This window comes from Cherax quadricarinatus, unplaced genomic scaffold (assembly GCF_038502225.1).
Source record: "Cherax quadricarinatus isolate ZL_2023a unplaced genomic scaffold, ASM3850222v1 Contig5159, whole genome shotgun sequence".
Classification (NCBI taxonomy): Eukaryota; Metazoa; Arthropoda; class Malacostraca; order Decapoda; family Parastacidae; genus Cherax; species Cherax quadricarinatus.
In genome coordinates this window covers 5,001-23,364 of record NW_027200185.1, presented here as the reverse complement: position 1 = coordinate 23,364, position 18,364 = coordinate 5,001, and the positions used below count along the sequence as shown (strand labels likewise).

The following is an 18,364-nucleotide window of genomic DNA, read 5'->3' as shown; positions in this document are numbered from 1 at the left end:
TGATGATGATGATGATGATGATGATGATGATGATGATGATGATGATGATGATGATGATGATGATGATGATGATGATGATGATGATGATGATGATGATGATGATGATGATGATGATGATGATGATGATGATGATGATGATGATGATGATGATGATGATGATGATGATGATGATGATGATGATGATGATGATGATGATGATGATGATGATGATGATGATGATGATGATGATGATGATGATGATGATGATGATGATGATGATGATGATGATGATGAAGATGAAGATGAAGATGAAGATGAAGATGAAGATGAAGATGAAGATGAAGATTCAGGTTAAGTCACGGGTGTTCTGAAGTTCGGAGCATTTTACAATGTAGTGGGAGAGGAAGGCATCTACAGAGATGAAGCCAGGGCTAAGGTTCTTACAAGGAAAGTTGTGTATTAGAGAGGATTCAACTAAATGGTGACTGTTCGAGTTGGAAGTAGGGAAGACAGTTTTAGCAGAAGACTGGCTAGTCTTCCTTATTTCCCACTTCTACCACTACCACTACTACTACCTCTTCTTCTTCTACTACAACTACTGATGATGTGCAGCATCTGGTTGTCTTTGTTGTGGACGTTTCGCCATCCAGTGGCTGGCTGGATGGCGAAACGTCTACGGTGGGGATGCCAGGTGTTGTGCATGTGTCATTTCATCCTGTCGGTATTATATACATTTCTTGTACTACTACTACTACTACTACTACCTCCACCTCTTCCTGCCTATATATAGCCGTCCTGCTCCACCTCTGTTAGTGTGACTTTGTCAATGGTCCAAGTCGGACCGAAACGTCGTCGTAAGCTTCTCTCTTTTATGTGCGGGTTATTTGTGTATCGTTCCAGTCACGGTATTGTGCCTTTTTGTTATTTAGAGCTTGATCACACAGTGTGTGAAAAGGACTTGGGAGTCATGGTAAACAGTAACCTTAAGCCAAGACAACATTGCCTAAGTGTGCACAATAAGGCTAACAAATTACTAGGATTTATTTCAATAAGTATAAGTAACAGAAGTCCAAAAGTTATTTTACAGCTCTATACATCACTAGTAAGGCCTAGTAAGGTCTCCTTACTACAGGATGGATATAAATTCATTGGAGAACATACAGAGAAGGATGACTAAAGTGATTCACTGTATAAGGAATCTCTCATATGAAGACAGATTTAGATCCTTGAATGTTCACTCTTGAGAGAGACAGAGGTAAGAACCAGGAATAACAGATTTAAGTTGTATGTTTATATTTTATTAATTTTACTTGCCCTATATACTCTTAACCTTGAAACAGTCCAAACATAGATCTACATTTGTACTGTTAGCACTACAAACGTAGATCTATGTTTTATTTTTCCTGCCTCCAAATTTGGCATGATTGGCCTAAGATGCCTTGCCAGTATTGAATGGGTCTTAACACTCTGTATGTGCAGTATTAAAAAAATCTGGGACCACTTAGTACCTTGTGGGAGCACCAGTTCAACTGAGCACCAGCTAGAGCAAATAATGTGGTAAACACCAGGGATTTACTGATGTCATGTCATATTAACACTCCCCTTTCAAGAGGAAAGTGATGGATGTGGCCACAAGTGGTCGAGGAAATATCAAAAACCTCGATAATAACCCACGTGTAACATTTGTGCAACATCCTTTCATTTTTGATACCAGTAGAAGTCTCTCTCTATCTGTTTGTCTATATCTCTGTCTATACCTCTGTCTATACTTCTGTCTATATATCTCTCTTTCTCTCTCTCTCTCTCTCTCTCTCTCTCTCTCTCTCTCACATGTACACAAATACAGTTATTATACATAGTGTAAATTACCTAGGATAACCCAAAAATTCCAGGCAAAGTGCTATACAGTGATTGTAGATACATAACATAATAAGCATGACTGGCAACTCAGTGGCAAGTAATACGCATTTTCACTTCATCAGGAATCAGATGTGACTACTGTATCGTGTGTAATACCTGTTGGTATACGAACCGCTCTCTAAGACAGAGACAAGCAGATGGAAAGACACACACATAGGCAGATAGAAAGACACACACAGGCAGACAGAAAGACAGACACACAGGCAGACAGACACACACAGACAGACAAAGACAGATAAGCAGAGCTAGATAGACAGACAGACAGACAGACACACATGTTTGTGTGTAACAGTGAAAACAAATAAAGCCAGGGTTCTCTGCAGCAGTTTAGTGACACTTGTCATAAACACCAAGGCAGGTGAAAATGTACACCTGTCAGTGTGATTGTGACTATTTCAGTACCTAATATTAGTGTCAGAACAAAGATTGGCTATGAAATCACAAGAACTATTATAAATTGTAATTATCAGAACATAAAAATTATATAAATTAAAATAAAAATGAGAAAAAAAGGTATATGCCCACTTTGAGCGGCAGCGGCAGCAGCGACTTCCAAGCTCCGTACTTTTCTCCAACTACCAGAGCTACCAATGCTCCTATGATGACCTAGTTACAAGCAAAACTGCACTACCCAACGTAGCACCCAGAATGACCAAAGATTACCAACAGTGAAACCTACAAATCGAAAAAATAGAGATCAAAGGAAGACTGCAAACAAACCGAAAGCAACACCCCGCTGCCAGCCGAACAACGTAACCCTAAGCTTTGTATACTACAACTTCTTCTTAACTACAACAATTCCTGTAGTATTATGAGGTGCAATCTAAGAGGAAACAGCACCAAGGCCAGCGAGAAAACACCGAAAAATCAACTATTCAACAAGTGTAGTCAGGAGGACGCCGGCCCAGCAACCACCCCACTCTCCACCACTCAAGGCCACACCACAACAATAACAACAAACATGGCTGCCACCAGTCCATCCTCCCCTCTCTTCTCCGGATTCAACCTACCAAGTAGTCTCTCAGGTATGACCAACGATCCAGATACCCTAAAGTCATGCATCTCCAACTTAGTTATTGAAAATATGAATCTTCGAGAGACACTAACAAAACAAGACACCAGGATGACACAACTCGAAAACAAAATCCTCAGTCTTGAGCAAAAGTTATCAACACCAGGAATGACTAACTGTGACAAGACCATCCAAACAGTCATAGATAGCCATACCCAACAAATAATATCTCTTAATACAAAGGTTGAAGAAGCAGTAAAAGACTGGAAGAACAACTTAGATAACCAGTTCAGTGACTACTTTGTTCTCCAAGAAGATAAAACGGAACAAGATAAACTATCGGACGCAGTAATAGTTAACAGTCCACTTTTTCCCAGTGATATGAACCAAACAAACAGTAAAGAAATTACTCTGCAGATCATAAAGGACCAAACAAGTGTTATTGTACCAGAGTCAGAAATAAAAGAAGCCAGGTTACTAGGATCCCATGGTAGAAAAAGTGTTATGCTTAGATTCCACTCACATGACAGGAAAAAAGACTTAATTATTGCATCTATTAAAGTAAAGAAAGAGGTATACATAAACGAGTGTCTTACCAAAAAATGTCAGAATCTCCTGTATAGAGTCAGAAAACTTAAGCGAGAGAATAATGACACAATACACCAATGCTTCACACGGGATGGGAAAATTCTAGTTAGGAAAACAAATGTAGGTCAACTGTACACAATCACGAATGAGAATGATCTATCACGATTTCTCAGGGATACTAATCTTACAGAGAATAACTAAACAATGTCCAACCTAAAAGCCTACGTAGTGTAGTGTACGTTTTGCTCCATTATTGTTCAAATTTCATTGTACAATCTCTTAGTAATTAAATAATCAACTACCTCATTTTGTGATTTTACTAGTAAGCATAAGTCACCTTATGTGATTTTCTTATTTACTATTGTTCGCTTAAACATTAGCTGAATTGATACTTTCTCTGTCCATATTACTACCTCATATTTTTTTAAATACTATCAATTGATATTACTTACTAAAATTAATAAATATCATTTTTACTAAAATTTCAATTTACTCTTAACATTTTTGACATTTAATAACCATTACTTGTCTAATTACCTTTACCTGTTTTAATACCACATTTACTATCCTAGATTACTCTTAATTACCTTGTACTGCCATATAACCTCAAGTATAACTACCAGTGCAATATTGAATGAAATAAACATTACTTTTTCACTTTTTTGTAATCATTATTACTTACTAAAATTTTATTAAACACCATATTTACTACCAGTCAATTTTACTTTTGTACATTAAACATTATTTTATACTTCCCATAACATTTTGTAGCCAAATTTTCAAGTTTTTATATTCAACCCCAACCTTTATATTATCCCTTGTACCTGTGTACCTGTCTACCCTCTTACTATCATATTATAACCAAGACATTACCACTGTTATTTTTTTACTATTATTCTTTTGGTACTTTAATTGTGAATTTTATTTTGTCAATTTAAATCTAGTTATAATCTTGATCTTGTCAACAACCTATACCAGACTCTAATGCAATTGCAAGTACCATTTCAAATTGTATTTTTATATTATAAGTTTATATTATAATTCCTACCATCTGTCCATTTAACTTTGCTTACCATTACTTAATTTTAGTCCCTTATATATTTTCTCCTTTATTTTAGCTTTATATAACTATCCTAGTTTATATATTCACAATTGTTAAAAAAATCAAGGTGCTATTCTTAGGTGCTAAAGTAGAATAAGTTCACAATTTTGCCATTATATTCCAAAGCTCATTTATTTGATTACCACTTTATTGTTCACCACAACCTATATTAGACCCTTTTATATTATAATTTTATACTATAATTCTAACTTTAAAAAATTACCTTTATAGTACTACCTACTATCATATTCCCAAGCTCCACTATTTGATCATCACTTTATTTGTATTAGTCCCTTAGCTCATTATTTTACATTTGTTAAATAATCCAGGTGCTATTCTTTAGCTTAAGACTATTTACTTTGTTTTATACTTAATTCTAACTATAGATTCACTACAAATCTTATGATTACAAGCATTGATCCTGATACCAACCTCTTATTTAATGACTTAAATGAATCAAACAGTTACTGTAATTACTACACTGCAGAACAATCAAAGGCACTTCTCAGTGCCAACAACAACATAACTATCTTTAACTACAATATCAGATCTTTAAGCAAGCATTACGATGACCTCATAGCATTACTAAATTCCTTACATGCCAATATGTCCATCATTACACTAACTGAAACCTGGCTAAAGCCTGATAGTACAGATGTCTATGCCATTCCTGGTTACACAGCCATACACAACTGTAGGCCAGACCAACAAGGGGGTGGCACAGCCATATACTACTCAGACCAACTAGAATGTATCACTAATACTTGAACAAGGGATGAACATGGGGAATATATAATAGCTAAATTCAAATCCAAGTACCTACAAAAACCTCTCACATTGATAAACATCTACAGAGTTCCACAGTCAAACATTAGCCAATTTAGTCAAAATCTAGGAAGTATGATAACTGATGCACGCATGAACAAAGATCACTTACTACTCTCAGGTGACTTCAATATAAATCTCCTGCAAGACCAGGACCCACACGTTACTGAATTCACAAACACAATGAGTAACTGTATGTTACTACCAACAGTAACAAAACCTACAAGAGTTACAGAGACTAGTGTTTCCCTACTTGACCACATCTGGACCAACACCATATCCCCTTTAAAATCAGGCATAATTACAGATAATACCACAGACCACTACCCTACTTTCCTCATAACAACTCTTGGTAAACTACCCCAAGACACTACTAAAGTCACCTTCAGACTTCACAATGAGGCAGCCATTAATAACTTCACAACAGCAATAGCAAACATTGATTGGCACACTGAGCTAGAAACCTATACAGATATTGACGAATGTATTAATAATTTTCTAAAAAAAACCCAATACCTCTATAACAAGCACTGCCCTAAAAAAACTAAACAGATGACAGCAAAGAGACTGAACAGTCCCTGGCTAACACCCAGCATTCTCAAATCCATAAATACAAAACACCAATATGAAAAACAGTACAGAATGGGTCACATAACCAGAGACCAAACAAAACGTTACTCCTCAATCCTAACCAGCCTGATAAGAAGGGCAAAAAGATTGTATTATGAGAACAGATTATCCAACTTACGAGGTGATATAAAAAAGACCTGGAAAACCCTATCAGAAATTCTGGGAACAAAAAAGATATCACGAAATAGCGAAATAAAATTAGCAAAATCAGATGAACCCCAACTCCCACCAACAGAAACAGCAAACATACTCAATGATTTCTTCTCCACTATAGGACAAAACCTTGCCAATAAAATCCCAAGCTCAGATACCCCAACAAATGACTACCTCACCGGCAACTACCCGAACACACTGTTCCTAGCTCCGACTAACCCATATGAAGTCTCCCTTATTATCAACGCACTAAAAAACAAGGCAGGAGATTTAAATACCTTACCACCCTTTATATACAAAAAAGTGTCACAAGTGCTATCACCAATCATTGCAACACTCTTTAACAAATCCATTGAATCCTCCACCTTCCCTACAGTACTCAAAATAGCAAGGGTCACCCCGATCCACAAAGGAGGAGACCAAACAGAGTTGAATAACTATAGGCCAATATCCAACTTACACCCTCTCTCAAAAATCTTTGAAAAATTAATTCATAAACGAATCTACTCCTACCTTATCTCCCAAAACATACTCAACCCCTGCCAATTTGGATTCAGGCCTAATAAAAATACTAATGATGCTATTATACACATGCTAGAACATATATACACTGCAATAGAGAAAAAAGAAGTCCCACTGGGGATCTTCATTGACTTACGTAAAGCTTTTGATACAGTTGACCATGACTTGCTCCACGTAAAATTGTCGAACTATGGTATAAGAGGGCACTCCCTCAACTACCTCAAGTCATACCTCAGCAACAGAAGCCAATATGTGTACACAAATGGGGCAAACTCTTCTGCGCAACCAATTACAGTTGGTGTCCCACAGGGAAGTGTCCTTGGCCCTCTTCTCTTTCTCCTATACATAAATGACCTTCCAAATGCTTCGCAATTACTCAAACCCACACTATTTGCAGATGACACTACATACGTCTTCTCTCACCCGAGCCCAGTCACGCTAGCCAATACTGTAAATACCGAATTACAGAAAATATCTACCTGGATGAGGACTAACAAACTTACACTAAACATTGACAAAACCTACTTCATTCAGTTTGGTAACAGAGCTACAGATGTCCCTCTTAACATAATGATAAACGGATCACCTATCACAAAACTAACAGAGGGAAAATTCTTAGGAATCCACCTTGATAATAGACTCAAATTTCACACACATATACAACAAATTTCTAAGAAAATTTCCAAGACTGTAGGCATACTATCGAAGATACGGTACTATGTTCCACAGTCAGCCCTCCTGGCCCTACATACTATCGAAGATACGGTACTATGTTCCACAGTCAGCCCTCCTGGCCCTATATCACTCTTATTTACCCCTATCTCACCTATGGAATTTGTGCATGGGGCTCAACAACAATTAACCATCTCAGACCACTAATTACTCAACAAAAGGCTGCAGTTAGAATGATAACAAATTCTCACTACAGGCAGCACACTCCACCAATATTCAATACACTAAACCTACTCACCATACAAAACATCCATACTTATTACTGCACCTATTACATACATAGAACACTTAACTCTGATATTAACCCTCCCCTCAAACATCTCCTTGCCAACCTCAACAGAACACATGACCATAACACAAGGCACAGATCACTCTTTTATGTTCCTCGTGTCCATCTCACACTATGCAAAAACTCAATGCACATAAAAGGCCCTAAAATCTGGAATTCATTACCTGTAAATATAAAAGAAACACTACCTGTTTATAAATTCAAGTCTCTTCTCAAAGATCACTTACTCACCCAAAACCAAATAAATACTGAATAACTGAACCTTATAAATTGTATATCTTAAATGTTTCTCACAATTATATCACATAAATGTTAAACCTAAAACCGAATCTAACTTTATTATTTTTTAAATACACTACCTAACAGAATCACTACCTAACTGAATGCAACCATATGACCTGTCTTTGTAGTACTCACTTGTGCTTTATAGTAATCTGTTTACATTAATGTTTTATCACTGATTTCATCATTGCTTAGTTAATCTTAAGTTAATTTTAAGCCAGCCCGTAATGCTATGCATAGTATAAGTGGCTTTGGCATGCTGCTCTTATCTGTATTTTTTTGTACCTCTGTATGTGTGCTCAAATTGGAAATAAAAAAAAAAAAAAAAATATATCAGCAACACTTCTGCAAGCAGCAGGACTATGTTGCCATCAGGTGAGCATCCAGTGCCAACTTCACAGTCTTATATTTCAGTAAGTACTGGTCCTAAATTTTTTTTTTTTGGTCTTATAACACAAAACTGCCCTCTCTAATTTAAAAAGAAAAAAACTTTTTTGCAAAATATTAGGAGCACTGCGGAAGTGAATGTACATCTACGTTTGGGCAGTTTAAGGGTTAAACCATACCACGGGTGGGGATAGAACCCGCAATCAGAGTCATAAAACTCCAGATCGTAGTGCTAGCCACTGGGCCAGCTGGCTACAGCAAGATTCGTCCAACTAGGTATATTTATACACCAAAGGAAGATTAGCATAGGCACCACTGTGACCACAAATGCAAGTTTTTACAGATAAATCTCCCACCAGCATGGCTGTGACTAGCTCTAGCTCAAGTCCCCTCAAACCGTCAACATGACTAGCGTGTCGGTCTAGAGTTTTATGACTCTCCTATCACGGGTTCTATCCCCGCCCATGGTATGGTTTGTTTGCAATCGTTTCATTACGATTTTGAGAGTCATGTTGACGGCTTTGAGGAGACTCGAGCTAGAGCTAGTCACGGCCACGCTGGCAGAAGACTCGTCTGTAAAAACTTACATTTGTGGTCACAATGGTGCCTATGCTAACCTTCCTATGATGTATAAATATATCTAGTTGGACTAATCTTCTTGTAGCCAGCTGGCCCAGTGGCTAGCGTGTCGGTCTGGAGTTTTATGGCTCTCTGATCGCAGGTTCTATCCCTGCCCATAGTATGGTTTGTTTGCAATCATGTCATTATGATTTCATGAGTAACTATATACTCTTGTACAGGTTGAGAATTTAAGATCAAATTTTAAGCAAAAAGTCAAGGGTCGATTAATTCGTGGAAACTACGTCTTTGGTGCATCAAAGTATAAACCACACTCGGTAACTATTTCAAATTAAATATGCAAATAGGGTTACTGAGTGTGGTTTATACCTTGATGTACCAAAGAAGTAGGAATCTAGTGTATGATAAGCTCTCACTATGTCAGAATTTCAGCCTTTCAAGAGTAGTATCCACAGGTCAACCCCTGACTTTTTGCTTAAAAATTTGGTCTTAAAATCTCGACTATATAAGGTTGCATATGAATGGTATACAATACTGACAAGATGAAAATTAGACACATGCAACATTTGGGTATCTTTAATGAAGATGTTTTGCCATGCAGTGGCTTTATCAACATCAATTCTAGGACATAATTTGAAAACAGTAGAACTATATACAAAAGATGAGGTAATCAGTCCCTCAGCCTTGGAGTTAGTGTGAAAAGTACCATAATCATGAAGAATCTGGAGCACAAGCAAGAAGGCTGGCACTTATATACTGGCATCAGATGAAAAGGGGACGGGTAGCAGACGAGCGCATTGTCACTGGTAGGCGGGATTCCCCAGTGGAAGTAGGTCATATCCAAGGGATGGTTTAGTAGAAGTGAACAAGGTTGTGGAGATGTCCTCTGATGTCCTGGATAGATCTGTCATTTCAGCAGAGCCTTCAACATAGGAGGGATGTGGGTGGCCTTACTGTTATGTACAAGGCCAATACTGTCAAAATACCACACTTGGATCCACTTTGAGGACAGCATGAAACAAGCTTTTATGCCACAAGACGGGCAGAAAGCAGCAACTTCACTCTGGCTGTACCCTTCTCCAGAACATCACTCCATCTGAGATCATACATACCCAGGATGACTCGAGTATGGAACACATTCGTACAGCATAATGATGTCAACGAGATAAAGTCAGTTGATCAAATGAAAATGCTGGCCCACAGATGGCTCCAACTTCATCCTGTTCCCTACTTGTATGTCTCTTAACAATAAAAATGCTTTCAAATGAGCTGATGTAGGTAACAGCTCTTAGCTTGCCAATAAAGTTAGGAATCCTTAACCTGTAAATAGCTTGTCAATAAAGTTAGGGATCCTTAAACGTGTCAAACCCTGTTAAAAAAAAAAAAAAAAAGATGCCATGATGTTGCAGTGTCTGACAAGTTGTACATGAATGGTATACAATAATGACAAGATGAAAATTAGACACATATGCAACATCTCGGTATCCTAGTGTAGACATTTTGCCATCCAGTGGCTTTATCAACGCAATATCATGGAATCTTGGTTCAGAGGACATCTCCACAACCTTCATCACTTCTACTAACCAATCCCTTAGGTAAGACCTACTTCCACTGGGGAATCCCGCCTACCGACAATCCCTTCATCTGTTACCTGTCCCCTTTTCATCTGATGCCAGCATATAAGCGCCAGCCTTCTTGCTTGTACTCCAGATTTTTCATGACTACGGTGCTCTTCACACCACCTCTAAGGCTGAGGGACTGATTACCTCATCTTCTGTATATAGTTCTACTGTCTTCAAATTATGTCCTGGTATTTGTATTGATAAAGCATGTGTAATTTTCATCTATACAAGGTTACATATAATAAAAAAAAAATGGATTCCAGAACTAAAAAAAAAAATTTATAAAGAAATGTAGGAAACAGTGGATAAGTCCTCTTTGGAAGATACAAGAAAATATTTGTTAAGACAACGCTAGTCCATAAGAGGATATAAAAATAAATGAAGCTCCCAGACAAGGCAGAATGCTACAACTACTGACAACTTTAAAGCATTAAAAGAAATTAATGATAAGAAAAAGGGACAACCTGGAGTTTACCTGAATAAGCATCTTTCCCTCGTAATTGCTGTAAGTATGTACAGTGGAACCTCTACTTGCGAGTTTAATCTGTTCCATGACCTTGCTTGCAACTGGATTTGCTTGTTTTCAGAGTCAATTTTCCCCATTTAAATTAATTGAAATCCAATTAATCTGTTCCAGTGGAATTCTGTACTTCAATAATTTTGCTAATATCAACTCTACGGCTTATTTATCTATCACAGTTCATCTAATATGACATAACAAACAATATGAATAACATAGAAACATGATATATACTCTAGAATGAATAAAATATGTCATTCATGTAGTGGTATGGGCGGTGTCGGCGGTGGACGAGAGTTTGTCTGGAGACCGGGCAAAATACTTCATGAATAATTTCGCTAACATCATCTACATGTATATGGCTTATTTATCTATCACAGTTCATCTAATATGACAAAACAAACAATATAAATAAAATAGAAACCTGATATATACTCTAGAATGAATAAAATATGTCATTGTGTAACAGGTGGAGGCGGCCACAACCTCTCCCTCTTTATTGTGGTAAACACTGCTATCTAGTGACAGCCTTTTGAAGCTGTCTGTTATTACATGTAGTATATTATTATGCATAATAATAATACATATATAATATATAATACATATAATACATATATAATATATAATACATATAATACATATATAATATATAATACATATAATACATATATAATATATAATACATATAATACATATATAATATATAATACATATAATACATATATAATATATAATAATAATACATATATAATATATAATAATAATACATATATAATATATAATAATAATACATATATAATATATAATAATAATACATATATAATATTTTTTTTTTTTTTTTTTTTTATTATCACACTGGCCGATTCCCACCAAGGCAGGGTGGCCCGAAAAAGAAAAACTTTCACCATCATTCACTCCATCACTGTCTTGCCAGAAGGGTGCTTTACACTACAGTTTTTAAACTGCAACATTAACACCCCTCCTTCAGAGTGCAGGCACTGTACTTCCCATCTCCAGGACTCAAGTCCGGCCTGCCGGTTTCCCTGAATCCCTTCATAAATGTTACTTTGCTCACACTCCAACAGCACGTCAAGTATTAAAAACCATTTGTCTCCATTCACTCCTATCAAACACGCTCACGCATGCCTGCTGGAAGTCCAAGCCCCTCGCACACAAAACCTCGTATTATATTATTACACAATTGTTAAACGTATTATTATTATACATATTATTATTATTATTATTATTATTATTATTATAATTTGTAACTTTTATTCACACAAAAAATATAAGATTTACTGTTATTCCTTATTGCATTAATTGTATAAATAATGTCAACCCATTCACAACTGCATACTGGAATGGCCAAGCAATGGACCATTTCTCCAAGGTACTTATCTCATGAAAGCAATCAAAATCATATCTATTTCTGTAATATATCTTCCATTCTATCAAATGAGACCAAAAAACGAGAATACAACCATAAAAACCATTCGAAATTGCCGCTAAGGGGTGGCTAATTGCTGAGAAGTGAACTCCATTATTTATGCTTAGATCTCTTTCATTTTTGGTGTATGTTAAGAAGCATCTTTCCATCCTACATTGCCCAAGTTTCAATAAGATAGCCCAACAAACAAATGAGATACAATTCCCGAGATCAAGAGCAAGAGCCCCTCACCAGTGTCAAGGAACCTGCCTTGAGGTCTGCTCGCTTGTGGAAATTTTGCTCGTGTATGGAAGCAAAAAATCGACCCATCAACTGCTCGTATTTGGAAAAACTTGCACGTGGACACGCTCACAAGTAGAGGTTCCTCTTAATTACATTTACAGTAGAGCATTTCTAGTTTAAATTTGCAAAAACATTATATATTAGCCTATAAAAGCTTATGGTTATTCAGTCTTGACATGTTCTTTCATGTTTCAGCATGAAATGATTATATCCCCAGCATCCAGTGATTCATCAGTCTTACAGGTTAGGTGTAGAGATTTTGCTCCCTCCTCAATTAATTTCTCACAATCTTGGTTCCTGGAGCTATAAATAAGAGTATTAACAGCAATATTTTGCTTTGTCAGGCATATAACAAGTTCCCACCACAGAAGAGGGAAAACTTCGTAAGGAAAAGACAAATGCAAGGATTGATCCCATGGCCAATTTTTAATGAGTTCAATGAGTGAGTGAGAGTTCCAAGTCAGCAGAATGAATGTCCCTAATGGCTCTTTAAGATTCCTCACAAATTCTATTGCCTTTTCAGTACTTTTAACATAATCAATGGATATGATAATCTCAGGATGACAAGATTTCTTATTTAGTAGCTGTAATAAAGGTTCCATCTTGAGTACAGCAGTAACAGAGTTTCTCAGTCGAATACAAGAAGGGATGCCTAAGGATGTGTTCTCAAGGACCCACTTTACACTCTGTGGGTCATAGCCATCAAGGAAATCTGATAATGTTTGTCCTTTAAACATGTTTTTGAGGATTTCTTTAGCTTCTACATTTGTCTCTAACATATCCTGAACTATACGACTCATTGCAATGAAAGACCATGGTGTCTGTACTAAAGCTATCTGAATAATTTCACTTGCCCTTTCTTTTGTTATCTCATTTTCTTGGGATAGTAAACCAGTTATAAATTCTATTACTGGGATTAATCTCTGTAGCTTCTTGTCTTCTCCATCACCTCCATGGAATCCTAGAATATCTCTGAGTGATTTATCATTCACTATCACATCTTCAACAATAAATTCGGCTGCTAGGAATTCTTGCTGACAGTTGTGTGCAAATGTCCAAAACTCATGAGAATCGGTAAGGGAAATCTGGATATCACAATGCAAGAATGTTGAAATTGCTGCCATGCCATCAACATGCAAGCTGTCTGCTTTTCTTTTAAGTTTAGTTACATTTCTTTTATCTAGGTAATGCTGATTTTTTTTAAGATTAGCCCATGCTATTTCTCCCAAGGTTAACATCCATTCCCGGCATTGTTCGTGATCAGATATGTTGAGCTTGGAACTGAGTCTCTTCAGCATAAATTCTATGAGTTTTCTATAGAGCTGTGTAATGGTCTTTGCTTCCATAGCATTCTTGCAGTCATCTATCCATAACATAACTAAAAGTGTTAAAGTCAGTGGCAACTCTGTAAGTACCTCCAGCTGTTCTCCCAGTTTATTCAGGTAAGCAAAAAACTGGTTACATCTTTGCTGTTGATTTACCCCTAGTGTAACATCAAAGAGTTTTTGAATAAATTCATTCCGTTTGTCATTCTTGAAGCCTGTCAAACTGAGTACTTTCATGCAACTTGAGGAAATTTGGTTAACTTTAGATTTAAGTTTTGGTACCCACTGTGGCCTTGAAGTTATGATCATTTTACTTTCTGGTAAAAATTTGAGAATATCATCTAAAAGATCCTTGGCCTCAGTGCGAGCTTCATCATAGCCATCTACCAAGAACGTCACCCTTGATTCCTGCATCAAAGGAATGATATCATCCATATCAATGCACCTGAATGTCTTTGGCAAAATGGTTTTCAAGTATGATGATATAGAAGATGTAGTAACATATCTGCACTGTATATAGATTAGTAAATCAACAGATTTCTGGCTGACATGTTTTTGACAAGTTGTCCAAAGATGAATGAGGAACTTACATAGGGATGTCTTTCCAGCCCCTGCAACACCTTGTACAATAATAACTCTTGACCCTATCTCCTCACTTTGTTCTAATAACACAGGAAACACTCTCTCTTTCAAGGAAAATGTATTTCCAATTTTCACATCAACAGCATCCACAATTTCCAAATCTGTAAATAGCTTGTCTATGGTCATATTTCTATGTTGGTCAGTATAACTCCATGTAACTGGAGAAATATTTGTGAAAGCATCAAGACTATACTGGTTGAGTAGCTCTTTTTCAGCATCATGCGCCATCTGGCTTGCTAATGTTTCTTGGAGAATTTTTATCTTAGTTAAGTAATTCTCTTTATCAAGCAAGAAAGGTGGTGGTTCAGCAAGTGGTTGTATTTCATTTTTCATGTTGTCAATTTTATCCTTTAAGTCCTTCTTTGATAAAGAACTAGCTTTAAGCAAAATACTTTCTAAGAGGCATTCTAAATTCTGAATCTTTGACTTGAGATCCTCATTGCTAATGCAAATTATCTTGTGAGCCAATTCATTTCTCATGGTTTTTACAGAGTTGAGACAATATTCAAGAGTGTCACCTTGAGTGATCCAAATAGCATCACCAGGTGCAGCCAAATCACATGCAAACCTTAAAAGTTTATATAGTGTGGTAATGTCTAGCTCTCTTATATCTCCCTTCACTTGGTTCAGTTCAATAGCAGTGAAAGATTTCTTATTAACTTTACCAATATCACCAGAAAGAGCAAAATAGACCTCACACATGACCTTTGCTGCTACTCCTCCAGGACATAAAGCTTTGAATAAATGTACAACATTAGCTTCTTCAGGTGTTACAGAATTGAAAGAATATGGTGTCTGACTAGGCAATAACTGTTTCTCTGGAGTGGAGGGAGTGGGTGCTTGGCATGTGTGAAAGATGTCAGGCTCCTGGGGTGTATGAGAGGGGCCAGGTTCCTGGTGTGCACGAAAGGAGGGACCTGGCTCTTTGGCTGTTGGAGAAAAGCTAAGCTCTTGTGATGTCTGAGTTAAAAAAACAGCCTGCTGAGATATACGAGAGAACAAAACATCACAGAATTGAAAGGAATCATCCATACAAACTGGCTCATCTGGCATCTCTCTCAGAATGTCTTGTTTTGTTTTATTATGTTTCTCTGCAATCATACTCAATATTCTGTCCAAGTATCTGTATAACTTGTGCGAGTTGTTTGCAAATTTTTGCACATCTAGGAATGCTGCGCAGTCATGCTCTTGCTTTATGCAGAAAAGGCAATATTCTATTGTATTTTGAGATGTAGGCCACTCTTTATGGCTTGACAGATCACACACACGTGGCAGGAGTTTATATAAGAGATGGATAGACACATTTTCTGGCTGGAAGGATTTATTCTTCAATATGTCTTTTTCTCTACGTGTGAAACATACCATTGGTCTACGTATGTTTGTGTCTTCCTTAAGGTAGTCATAGATACTTTTTTCATTAAGGCAGTTCAGTTGTTTAAATACCATTACAAATATTCTATGTATTATATGCTGGGTTAAAATTTTGTACATGTATGGTATGTCAGAAGAGGAGGATGCATTTGCACATGGGCCCACTGGTGTCATCGTGGAATTTTTTAGTACCTCTCTGCGGACGGTCTCAACATCTACCTGCTTCATTTCCTGAACTTTGTCAAGAATTTTTGATAGACACTGTTGCAGAATGTCAAGCCTGTGATTAAGACACTGATCTGTTAAGGCAGCAGCCTCATTTAAAGTTTCCATTTGTTCCCAAGCAGAATTAATGAGAAACTCTAGCGAGTCCTTGTTGTGCCATGTGTCATCCTCACGTGGAGCCAGACCACACACATACCTAACTAATTTGTACAAAACCTTCAAGTTTAGGTGTTCTGGAGCTATGCTTGTTTGGACCATGTCATTCTCTTCAACTGAAAAAACATGTTTAATGTACCCTGGAGCATTTTCTTGTATACAGTAATCATAAATACTTCTGCCTTTTAAGAGAGACATGTGTTTATACACTTCAGAAAAAGTCAACACAACAGAGTGTCTAACAAGGTTACACCTTTCCATTGTTGGATGCACTGCAGGCAACAATGACACATTTTCATCTATCATAGCCATTATTAATTTAGGGAGTACCTCAAATGAAGTGCATAGTACTGACAGCAGTCAAGTATACTGGGTGGCCTTCTGAAGCAGTTGGGTGGACAGGTGGCTGGAAGGACACTCATGAATGATGTTGCCAGGTGACACTATCCACAGTCAAACATCTGTTTGGGAGCAAAAAAAAGCAATTTTATGCATTTAATGTAATTTGAAAAATATTATGACTATATTAAAAGTAGTAGGTTGGTAGACAGCAACCACCCAGGGAGGTACTACTGTCCAGCCAAATGAGTAAGACAGAAAGCTGTATTTGTTTTACATGATGGCAGGAGTGCTGATGTCTTCTTTTTTCTGTCTCATAAACATACAAGATAACAGGTACTGTATATCTTGCTACTTTTACTCACATTTAGGTCACACTACACATGCATGTACACATTTATGTATACACACTCACCTGAATTTTCTTTGGTTTTTCTTAATTCTTATTCTTATTATTTTCCTTTCATATCCATGAGGAAGTGGAATAAGAATCTTTCCTTCGTAAGCCATGCGTGTTGTAAAAATCAACTAAAATGCCGAGAGCAATGGCTAGTAACCCCTTTTTCTGTACAGCTTACATAAAATAAAAAGAAGAAAAAGTTGAGAAAAGTCTGAATGTGAGTGGATGAAGTGCAGATGATAAGAGATGACTGTGATTGTTATGAATGAAAAGAAGCTGGATGTCCTGGCTCTAAGTGAAATAAAGCTGAAAGGGTAGGAGAGTTTCAGTGGGGAGAAATAAATGAGATTAGGTCAGGGGTTTCTAACAGAGTTACAGCTAAGGAAGGAGTAGCAATGATGTTGAAGGATCAGTTATGGCAGGAAAAGAGGGGAATAAAAATGTATAAATTCAAGGATTATGTGGAATAAATTTACCCTTTGACTGTTTCTGTCATATATATAATCTTACAAGCCAGTGTTTTTGACGTATTAATATGCCAAAATCGGGAGAAAGCTGGTAGGCCCACATGCGAGAGAATGGGTCTATGGTCAGTGTGTGTAGTATAAAAAAATCCTGCAGCACGCAGTGCATGAGAAAAAAAAAATCCGACCGTGTTTTTGGACTGAAAAGCTGAATTTGAGGTGTATTTTCATATAGTATTTATGGTTGCATTCTCGTTTTCTTGGTCTCATTTGAGAGAATGGAAGACATTACAGAAATAGAGATGATTTTGATTGGTTTCACGATGAAAAGGACCTTGAAATTGAGCTCAAAGTAGTGGAAATGTTTGAGTTTTCCCGATGTTCAAGAGTAAACAAATGATGTCACTGTCCAATAAGTGTCCAACTAACCATTCTAATATGCAGTCACACGTGAGTTGACATTATTTATACAATTATGCAGTGGTCTGCATAAAAGTAAATCTTCTATTTTTTGTGCGAATAAAAATTCAAAATAGAAAGTAAGAGTAATATAAGAGGGGCCTAGAGATGT

The 18,364-nt window shown here is 36.8% G+C and overlaps 1 protein-coding gene across 1 annotated transcript in view; it reads right to left on the bottom strand.

Annotated features, from left to right (window-relative positions):
• Window positions 1-12,243: 12,243 nt before the first annotated feature.
• LOC128705248 (uncharacterized) overlaps window positions 12,244-18,364 on the bottom strand; it is an 11,034-nt gene continuing 4,913 nt past the window's right edge. The window contains exon 2 of the mRNA XM_070081931.1: window positions 12,244-17,051. Within this exon, the coding sequence (XP_069938032.1) occupies window positions 13,063-16,902 (3,840 nt within the window). The 5' untranslated portion in view covers window positions 16,903-17,051 and the 3' untranslated portion in view covers window positions 12,244-13,062. The remainder of the gene's footprint in view (window positions 17,052-18,364) is intronic.